The 10,985-nt window shown below is 50.5% G+C and overlaps 1 protein-coding gene across 1 annotated transcript; it reads right to left on the minus strand.

The window, feature by feature from the left end:
* Positions 1-2,847: 2,847 nt before the first annotated feature.
* On the minus strand, positions 2,848-7,795 carry LOC140645912 (olfactory receptor 14J1-like). The gene is made up of 4 exons (XM_072849372.1): positions 7,639-7,795; positions 7,469-7,570; positions 4,216-4,272; positions 2,848-3,473 (listed from the first exon to the last, which is right to left on the minus strand). The coding sequence occupies exons 1-4, from the start codon at positions 7,793-7,795 to the stop codon at positions 2,848-2,850; spliced, it is 942 nt and encodes a 313-aa protein (XP_072705473.1).
* Between the last annotated feature and the right edge of the window lie 3,190 nt (positions 7,796-10,985).

A 10,985-nucleotide genomic window follows, 5' to 3' on the forward strand; every position in this document is an offset into this window, starting at 1 on the left:
CATCCCACCATGGAGGGAGCGTGAGTGAGTGGCTGTGTGGTGCTTAGTTGCCAACTGAAGGTAAACCATGACACAGGGTGGTTCAGGTCATCGCGAGGACCAGGGCCTGTGAATGCGAGGTTCCTGCCTGTTGCCTGAAGAAGGCCTCATCTGGCGCATCCTGGTCAGGTGCTCTGTATCAGGCACCCTATGAAACATCAGCGATGCTGGTCTGCCTGCTAATCCTGACCCATAAGCGCCTAGCTAGCTCATTACCCATCCCAAGGCAGAGCTCCTTGCATTCCTGCTGACCTCCCAGATAAAGGGCACCTCCCCCTCCTTCCTTCCCAAAAAGCTTTGATCCTGCCTGCACGTGCTTGAGGTCTTTGTCCCTTTGGCCACGGCAGCTGTCTGTGCTACTGAGGTTTATGAGGAGACAGGTTGTTCTCATGGCACTGGGGCCTTGTTGTCTCCTTGCAGCCCCCGGGAAGGCCGGGCACTGCCACACTGTTGTCCTTCACTAAGCATTGCATATCCCACATCACGCTGCCCAGGAAGAGCCCTGAGCTCTGTGAGGGACAGGATCTCCCTTCCCAGAGGCTGGGGCTCAGGGCTCAGCCTTTCTGCTTCATAAAGCAATCCAAGGCTTGGCGCGGCATCAGAGCCACCCGCACCATTTGCCTACTCACAATCACAGCACCCGATTATCTGCTCTGACAAGTCCATGGGGAGGCTTTGTCAGTAATGGCCCTCAGTGGGGCCCATTAACACTTCAAGACACCTTGGGTTTTTCTTCTGACTTTCACTTCGACTTTGACTTCTTGAGAGATTACTTCTATCTCTTCTCCGTATCGGAAGTTCATGGACTCAGGGTACCAAATACACCATGGGGCTCATTAAAATGAAGAAAGCCCTAACGAGTCATGTCTCTTCTGTCATCTTCATCAAGTCTTCAAGACCTGTCCAGGTAATTAGAGAGGTTTCAGGAGTGGAGTTAAAGAGAAAGATTCCTATGACAACTTTGAAGACATGATAGCAGCATTCTCCAGTTGCTATTGATCCAGGGTCTCCTAAGGAGGCCTGGACCAGGAGGAAAAGCAGTGCCTTGAGGTCCAACACTGTGTGGACAACTGTGCTCCTCGTCTCCCCAACACCACCATTTCTCTCATCCGCCGCCTGGGACTTACGTCACTTTTCCTTAGATCAGACTTCTGCAGAAGAGAACGGGCTGCAAACAGGCACAGAAAGGTTTTTCCTAAGCGTTAAAAACCCCAAACAACCAAAAGTAAAACATGATAAACAATAAAACACACCTTCACCGTATGGTAAGTCCGAGCTGCCTCCAAGCAGGTTCACTTTTCACAAGGGATAACCACACAAGAGATGGTTTAGAGAGACAGACAGGAAATGAGAAATAGAATTACAATTAAAGAGCTAGCTATAGAGAGAAATAGGCAGACTACTGAAAGAAAAGTTCAAAGTAGCAACTGGATGGGCGAGAGACATCTGAATGGTCACAGAGGAAGAGGAAGGGAAATCTGGAGAACACTGGAAAGTGCATAAGTCCAGTTAGTCTGCTGGAAAGGTGACTTCAAACGTGATCAGTTTAGTCAGGACACGTGGAAATACCTGAAAGATTAGTGCGATGAAATGCACAGTATAATACAGAGAGTACGAGCAAGGCAAGTACAGGGGAAAATCTATGTATCTTCTCCTACAACCAATATACATCCTGAAAACTCACATTTTGGCATGGCAGATGTTTTATTGACTGACATTTTATTGACATTTTGACATTTATTGACATATTGACTGACATTTGATTGACTTACACTGACATTTGATTGACAGTATTGAACCATTTCAGCTGATTAAAAGGCACTCATTTTTTTTAATATTAAAAAATTTTCTTAGGTTTTCAGGCTGAGTTCTTCTGTCTGACCATAAGCACCCAGTGCCACCTCTAGAGGCCCCGGTGTATCTGAGGCACTTGCCTGGGACTGGCAGTTATCAGAGACCAGAGACCCTCGGGAGCTGCAGGTGGAGCCTAGGCAGAGGACCCCAGGGCATCTACCCTGGCAGCAGGCATCTGTGTCCCTGTAACTGCATCCCACCCCAGCACACGAAATCACCAAAGATGAGTATATTAATACAAACCAAAAGAAAACCAGGAGCATAAGACCACAAAGAATCTTAGAAGCTTAGCATTTTCTTAATTCTAGATCATTTTCTTATTTTCTTTGTTGGTTTTATTTGGGGGGGTGTTGTTTGCTTGTTGGTTTTTAATTTTTTTTTTTTAAATTTTCTGATGCTAGTCAGGCCTACAGCATTAAAAGAGATCATTTTCTATCTTGCCGAAAGCCCAGTGTTCCCCTCAAAACAATCCCTGCCCAGGACTCTGCATATCCCTCCTCACTCTTTGCACACAGCAAGTCACGTTCAGGTGTCGAGCTTTCTCACCCGCTACAGGGCAACAGAGTGACCAGTATCAATGAAACACCTTGGGTTTGGATGACCACGTTCGCACTCATCTCACAGATCTGTTACGGTGGCTTCCTAAAGGAGTCCCTAGACCATCAAACCACGTTTCCTTTTCAAGGAGTTCCTCAGTGAACTGGTTGCACACAGGAAGAGAAGGTTTAATTTCATTGCTAACAAAAAATTAAACATGATGTAATTCAGGAAACCATAAACTACTCTCCTCAACCATATGCTAAGTCCCACCTGTATCTAAGGCAGCCCAGCTTTTGCAACGACCATCTGTACAAGAACCCTTTGAGACCGAGAGATAAAAAAGGATAGATATAAACACAATTAAAGAGTTGGCTAAAGAGACATTGAGACATACTGCTGGAAGACAGGAGAGTTTTAAACTCCCTGAAGCTGGAAGCAGCAGCTACAGAGTTTCTTCAGCTTCTTCAGTGCGTCTTTGAGCTCCTGGTTCCTCATGCTGTAGATGAGGGGGTTCACTGCTGGAGGCACCACCGAGTACAGAAATGAGAGCACAAGGTCCAGGGATGGGGAGGAGATGGAGGGGAGCTTCAAGTAGGCAAAAAATGAGGTGCTGAGAAAAAGGGAGACCACGGCCAGGTGAGGGAAGCACGTGGAAAAGGCTTTGTGCCATGCTTGCTCAGAGGGGATCCTTAGCACGGCCCTGAAGATCTGCACATAGGACACCACAATGAAAACAAAACACCCAAAACCAAAAGAGGCGGTAATCACAAGAAGCCCAACTTCCCTGATATAGGAGGCAGAGCAGGAGAGCTTGAGGATCTGGGGGATTTCACAGAAGAACTGGTCCAGGGCATTGCCTTGGCAGAGTGGTAGGGAAAATGTATTGGCAGTGTGCAGGAGGGAATTGAGAAACCCACTGCCCCAGGCAGCTGCTGCCATGTGGACACAAGCTCTGCTGCCCACGAGGGTCGCGTATTCCAGGGGTTTGCAGATGGCAACGTAGCGGTCGTAGGCCATAACTGTGAGAAGATAAAACCCTGCTGTAGCAGAGAAAAAGAAAAAAAAGACCTGTGCAGCACACCCTTGGTAGGAGATGGCCCTGGTGTCCCACACAGAACTGGCCATGGCTTTGGGGACAGTGGTGGAGATGGAGCCCAGGTCGAGGAGGGAGAGGTTCAGGAGGAAGAAGTACATGGGGGTGTGGAGGCGGTGGTAGCAGGCTACGGCGGCAATGATGAGGCCATTGCCCAGGAGGGCAGCCAGGTAGATGCCCAGGAAGAGCCAGAAGGTCAGGAGCTGCAGCTCCCGCGTGTCTGCAAATGCCAGGAGGAGGAACTCGGTGATGGAGCTGCCGTTGGACATTTGCTGCCTCTGGTCACGAGTGACTGTCCAAGGAGGAAAAGGCAGTGAGATGTTAGGGGAGACTTCTCTAAGCAAAATAAAAGCCATTTCTCCTAGATGCTACATTTTCTACAACCACCCTCTTTTTACTTTTGTAAGAGAACTTCCTTCAGCTCCGTTGCTGAAGCTCTGGTTGGTGCTGGCTGAATATGCCGTGAAGAGCAGGGGCTCTGCCTGCTGGCTGCCGAGGAGTCAGTCCTGCTCTGCGGCAGTGGGCTCATGGGAACGGTGAGGGCAGGGGCATGCCTGGTGTTTGACTTTGTCAGATGAAACCACTCCTAACGCAGAAGGGCCTGTCAGCTTCTGCACTCCCCGCGCCAAGGAATGGGGATGGCAGAAGGCAGTCTGAGAGGTTATTCTTAAATTTTCCTTCCATCTCACCCGGGGAGTGTTCTTCGATGTTGGAAACTTCAGAATTTCTGCTGCACTCCGTCAGTCCTGCAAGGCAGGAGAAGTGCCTGTGGCTAAGAGCAGAGTGAAGGCAGCTGGTCTGTCCCTCTTTCTTGTTCCCAGCTGCCTTGGGCTTGCAGCTTTCTCACATGGAGGGTGATCACACTCCCATGTTACCCTGAAGACCTCCAGACGCTGCTGAGAGCAGAGGGATTCTCTGTAGAGCACTAAATGTCTCACCCTTTCTCAAGGTCTCATCACCCCACTTCTATCCGAGGACACACATGCCTCATTTCGCCAACCGAACAGCATTTCCTCAGCCATAACGCACTTCCTCTGCATTTCTCCGTGGGGCTTTCAGATAACACAAAGGTGCTATGGGACACGTTTGCATGCTGGCAGGCAGCTCACAGTTTGGAAGAGCACCCCAAGGAGATAGCCAAGTGTCCTAATGTTGGCATCTCAGGAAGAGAAAACTGACTCATTCCCCAGCCCCACAGACTATATTGACCAGATCTCCACAGGCGAGAGGAAAGCTGGGACCCTTCTTCCCATGGCCACACCTGCATGGCATGACACACAAGATCAGCGTGTGACTCTGCAGCTGAAACTCCCATCCCAGAGAGCCTGACAGCATGAACAAAGTAACAATGACAATAACACAGACCAGTGGAGAAACAAGGAAAAATACAGTGAGGGTCTGGCTGAGAGAGGCAAGGGCAGAGGGTGCCGGGCACTCAGGACAGCGTTACCCTTACCCAGCTGTGCACGCCACCTCCCAGACACCAACATTGCCGGGCAGTTGGTCTCAAGCCCCTGTACCCTTGCAGAGGGAAATGGGCGCGTGGCCGGAGAGCTGCAGCACGGCTCTGCCGGAGCTCTGGCTGCAGAGGAGGTGGTTCACGCCTTGGACCCCACAGCCCTGAGGGCAGAGGCTTTGCTGGGTGGGAGAGGAGGCGAGGGGGCTTGCTCAGAGGAAGGGGTCTGCGTTGGAGGGGGATGATAAGGAGATTTCTGAATTCTCCCTCCCACAATATTTAGGTTTCTAATTTCCTCTCATTCCCTGATCATATCCCTGCTGCCGGGAGATTTTCCTACTGGGAGGTGTTTTCCTGTCCCACAACATTTCCCTGCTCACAGACCCCACCCCAACCTCTGTGCACTCACCGACAGAAACCTGCATGTTTGCAGGGCGCTGGCTGTGCGCGTGTTCCTGTTGGGAGGTTCAAAAGGGGAGAACAACCTGATGGCTCCAGCAAAGGGGGTGCTGGTGCTGTCCGTAGGCAGAGGAGTGGCTGAAGGCAGTTTAGGAGGCTATGGCCAGATCTACTGACCACGCAGAGATACAGCTCAGGAGTCTCAATGACTTGTTCAAACTTGAAAGGTCCTTTCCTATTTCTCTTTCCCACCCTCCCCACCCCGCCGTCCCTTGCCCTCAGAGTAGGAAACTGAAAACACAGACTGGGGAAATCTCCTTATCTTTGTAGTAGACCCTGCCTTGGCCTTCCTCCAAAGAATTCCTGGGAATTCAGAGCCCCTGCCCCGGCACACAGCCCCCTGGGGCACAGGGACCCTGCTCTGAAGGACAGCCCTGGGCACCCCTGGCTGCACACACGGCTGCACAGCCCTGCAGCCACCCCTGGGAGAAGGCAGCCATCGTGCCCTGTCCCTCTGATGGTGCAGCTGCAAATCCCTGCTCAGGAGCATGTCCTCCTCCGCTACACTATGGAAACTGTGACAGTCCTGACAGATCCTACAGGCTGTGGGAGGAACCAGCTCTAGGAGATCCCTCCAGGAACCATAGGTTCATTGTCCTGCAGCCTGAGACTTACCGTGTCAAGGGCTGTGAAGAATTCACTGCCAGTGAGCTCTCAGCATCCTCCCACTCCCGACTGCCTTTAACCTCTCTCTGCCTTGCTCCTCTCCCCTCGGCGCCTGCAGGCAGTGCCCTCAGCCCTGCTGGGCTTTGCAGAGGACCTGCTCCTGGGCAGAGCGCTCTCTCTGCAGCGCTGCCTGCTTGCCATGAGCTCCCTCCATCCCAGGAGCCCAGCCCAGCCCAGCCCAGCAGCAGAGGACCAGCCCAAGGCATCTCTTTCTCTGCTCCTTCTGGGCTCCCTCCAGGTGTCCCTGGGGCTCCAGGGGAACCTGCTGGGAAACAGGCTGAAGGAACCACTGATGTTCCTTCCCTCAGCTGGGGAGACTTCTTTCCAGCAGTCATTTCATGTATCAAAAAGAATTAGGCTTAAGAATAGTCTTCTCTTGTCCCATCATGAGGCAGTACACCTACATAGGGACAGGGAGGGACCTCCTTTACCCCTTCTGCTGAGGGAAGGGATTCAGCTGAGTCAATTGAGACATCTCATTCTGGGTCTGTAGTCCTAGGGCTAGAAGGGACCTCAGCTCCCTCCCATGCCTGCCACAAACCCACTGCAGGTGGGATTCCTCTTGCCTCAGTTCAGGTGGGCACAAAATGGGCATCTGCATTTCAGCTCCGTGTCTCAGCTTACTCGTTAATTACTGGAGATGGAGCCCAGGAGTGAGGTGTTTGGATGCAAACACCTGGTGACATTTGAGGTTGCAGAGCTGGTCCAAGAGACGTGGAGGTAACTACACATTCTAATGTATCAGCTCTGAGAGACAGGGTGGGGCTTCATTTCTGAGCATGGGGGTGATTTCCTTTGGACAACTGAGATGGCAGCAGATGCACACATTTAGGACAACAAAATATTTCTCTATTTGCTATTTTCTGGGCAGCCTACACAGGGATTCAGCTGATCAAATGGTCTCATGTACCAGAGGGAGAGCGAAGTCTCTCTTTTTGTTCTCCATCAGCTGTACTTCCCAGATCTCTCCGGACTGTGAGAGTTGTCCCGTTTCATCCCCACATTGCCTAACAGATTTCAGGACAGTTACTCCGTTTTATGGCCAAAGCAAGGCCTGGAGTGTTATGTGAGGTGCCAAGGCTCTCACACACAGCTACCTGCAGCTGGCAGGGACAGCACTTATCCTCTGCAGGAAAGCCACCCCCCTTCAAAGCGTGTGTGTGGCAGAGACCCCAGGCAGTCTCGCCAACAGAGTTGGTGCCTCTTTGCAGGCCACTGATTGCCACCACTGCCCTGCAGCAACGCCTATCCCTTCTCTATCCAGAAGATGTAGGACAGTGCAGGAATAGGAAGCACATCACACCGGGGGCTGCACTCGTGTGCCTACACTCTCAAGCTGCTGGGTTTTTCTCTCCACCAACCTTGACTCACGCCCTTGCTGATACAGTCAAGGAACAGAGCAGCAATGTTCACAGTGTTGCCTGTCAGCAGCACCTTGTTCTTCCTGGAGATCAGCTTCATCTCTACCAGACGCCCTCAGGGACAGCATAGACGCCACTGAAAGCAGTCAGTGGTCCTCAGAAGGTCTCACGGTCATTGAAACTAAACGCCTGTTGCTGATACCAGCTGCGCAACCAGTTGTTGACCCACAGGATCTGTCCTGTACTCAAGTCCCTCCTCGTCACCAGCAGGATTGAGGAGAACACCACCCGCGCCACCGTGCCCTTGAACATCACCCCCAGAGCCATGTAGTCACACTCAATACTTTGCAGATTTGGCTGTATCATTGGTGCCTACCTGGAAGAGCAGCATGGGGTAATAGTCCAAAGTTTGGAAAAACTTCAGCAGCCTCTCAGCACTGCACCTTTTGATCAAGGACAGTGTTCATTACAAGATGCTTGAGGTTGGTAGCAGCTTGTTGGAGTCGAGGAATCCTGTAGCTCTCCTTACCTGGCAGCAAAAGGCACCCTCAGCTTCCTCAGAGGGTTTCCAGGAGTCCACCAAAGATCTCAGTCATTTTCAGGACGCTCTTGGACAAAAGCCCTTAGGGAGTTAATGGGAATTCATTATTCATCCCGATGTGAGCAGGAGGTTGGTCTAAAGATTTCCCAAGGTCTCTTCCAGCCTGAATGGTTTGGTGATTCTGTTGTCTGCAATGATAGTACCGCGATTCTTGCAGTCATGAATTCCTTCTCTGCATGTGGGCTAGCACCAAGCATGGCGTCCCCAGCCCCAGCCTTTCCTAGTGGTGTGATATTGCCTCTTAGGCCTGAAACATTCCAGGCTCAAAGTTCCGTTGTGAATGACACCATGTTCAGATTGGGCCCTCCTCAGAGCCTGCAACACCTGTGCACGACATCGCGATAACACATGCAGAAAGCCAAGCGGAGGTGGCTATGAAAGCCCTTGATGTATTTTATTGAGGAGGATGGCCAAGCCCTGATGCCAGTACCCTAGGAATTGGGATCTTTTCCTTCATGGGTGTCTCAGGGCTCTTGCTGGGGGCAGAGAAATGTGAGGGTTTGTGACGATGAGCGCAGGTCAGTGGTAGGACACCTCCCAGGCTCCATCGGGGTGAGGAGGTGAGAAAGCACTGGGGCTGTAAGGAACTGGTGTTCCCACGTGGGCCCCAGCCCAAGAGACAGCAGCCATAACCAAGAGGACAAGGACCTCAGTTCTGGGTCCCAGCCCTACCAAAGCCCTTGGCTTTCCCCACCACAGGCTGCCCTACACTGTCCTATGTCTGTGCCTATTTCTCTGCAGATTTCAATCACCAGCCCTACTTCCCTAAGTTACTCTTACACCGTGATATCCCAAAGTTTACTGATTACTCTCTGCCCTCATGACTATTTCTTCAAACACAAAGCTGCAGTTTTCTGAGGGTTTGCCAATGTCTCTGAGTTCCCCACAACCCATCCATCTTCTTTCAAAGCCCTGTTAATGACCTAGCCCCTGATTTTCTTGAGTCCTCACACACACCGCGCTCCCGCTGCACTACCACGTGTCTCACAAACCCTTCCCTCTTCCCGTGCAGTGAAGGGATCTCACCCCAGGAGGTCTGTGCATCCTCCACACCCATGAATGTTTCCTGAGCTCCATCCAAGCGTGGGGAATGAAGGAGGAAAAGAGAGCAAGGTCAGCTCATGGGGCATGACTGGGCATGGCCACCCTCAGCAGCTGGCATTCCCCATCTCCTAGGCACACAACATGGAAAAATCTCTTTCATCCATGATTTGCAGAAGAGGGGTCTTCCTCCCCTGATGTCTTCCCAGGACAAACTTCCTCCTCTTCCCCATCCACAGACATCAACTGCTTTCCATTTCTGGGCTCAGATATGGCTTAAGGATTTGTTAAAACCATCAGCCATCTCCTTGTTTCTCACTGACATCCCTTGACTCCCTCTCCGAGACCTACACATGGCCAATCAGTGCTGCTGACAGCCACTCGCTCTCCAGAAGTGGCCTTAAGCTTCGTGCATATTCCTGGTGCTTATGACCTATCTTCCTGGCTCCCTCCAGAGCTCATGGCAAACTTTTTGTCTGTAACAGGGCCTTTATGACCATCTTTTATGAAATCATTTTCTTCTTAAAGATCTTCTCTTCAGAAAGAGTGGCCACAGAAAAGTACCAGATACACCAAAAGAGATGCCGAATGGAGTGCCAGGAAGAACCAGGTGAGCAACACCCAAGGCTGTGGCTTCCTGGCAAGGAGTCTCCCCTGTTTGTCACCCTTTCTCATGAAAGAAACAGAAAAACCGTCCATGCCATGAAGCTCTGCAGAAGGAAATGGAGCTGTACATAGCATGAGGTGATACAAGTGGGATCAGCAGGTAGAGAAGACTTTTGTAGGGACGGCTTTACAAGGGAGTACCCTGACTTCACCCTGATAAAAAAACAGAGAGGAGGCAGTGTGCTGAACTGATGGGGAGAAGTGTCCTGGGATAAAACAGTGCGGATGAGAGAAGGTTGGAGAGATTTGATTTGCAGAGATTTGAGGTAGTACTTTCCAGGTCTCAGCAGTCTAAGCTTTGGAGATGAGCAAAAACTAATAGTTTTTAGGGTTAGTTAGCTATTTTTAGTTATTTTTAGGGTTAGTTATTTAGTTCTTTTAAGGGTTATTACTTATTAGGGTTAGGGTTAGGGGTTAGGGTTAGGGTTAGGGTTAGGGTTAGGGGTTAGGGTTAGGGTTAGGGTTAGGATTAGGGGTTAGGATTAGTGGTTAGGGTTAGGGTTAGTGGTAGGGTTAGGGGTTAGGGTTAGGCTTAGGCTTAGGGTTATTAGGGTTATTAGGGTTATTAATCCTAACCCTGATAAATAACAGCAGTACCAAGACACTCCTGCAAGGGAACTCCTTCGTATTCTCGATGGTGAACTAAAGCTCTTTGATTTCCTTTTTACTTGTCAAAATAGCTATAAATTCTCAGTGATTAGCCTCCGGCATGCAATTCTTAGAACAGTGCTTTTTCTCTGACTGCTAACTCTTTGTTATCATTTAAAGATGACAGCTTTTAGGCAGAATTGCCCTTAAGTCACTTCTGGTCCTTCAATTTCTCACAGTTTTCATTAGGATGGGGAGGTGGAACAGGGGAACTGTTTTGTTTTTAGCCAAAGAAGGCCAAGGGACAGATCCCAGGTTAGTGAAAAGGCACAAAGGATGGCAAAATTGGAGGTTGTAGAGAGGTGGGGTCGGTCTCTTCTCCCAGGTAACAGGTGATAGGACGAGAGGAAATGGCCTCAAGTTGCACCAGGAGGTCTAGACTGGATATTAGGAAATTTTACTTCACCGAAAGGGTTATCAAGCATTGGAACAGGCTGCCCCGGGAAGTGATTGAGTCGCCATCCCTGGAGGTATTTAAAAGACGTTTGGATGAGGTGCTTAGGGACATGGTATAGTGGTGGGCTTGGCAGTGTTAGGTTTACGGTTGGACTCGATGATCTT

Source organism: Ciconia boyciana, unplaced genomic scaffold (genome assembly GCF_034638445.1).
Source record: "Ciconia boyciana unplaced genomic scaffold, ASM3463844v1 HiC_scaffold_41, whole genome shotgun sequence".
NCBI lineage: Eukaryota > Metazoa > Chordata > Aves > Ciconiiformes > Ciconiidae > Ciconia > Ciconia boyciana.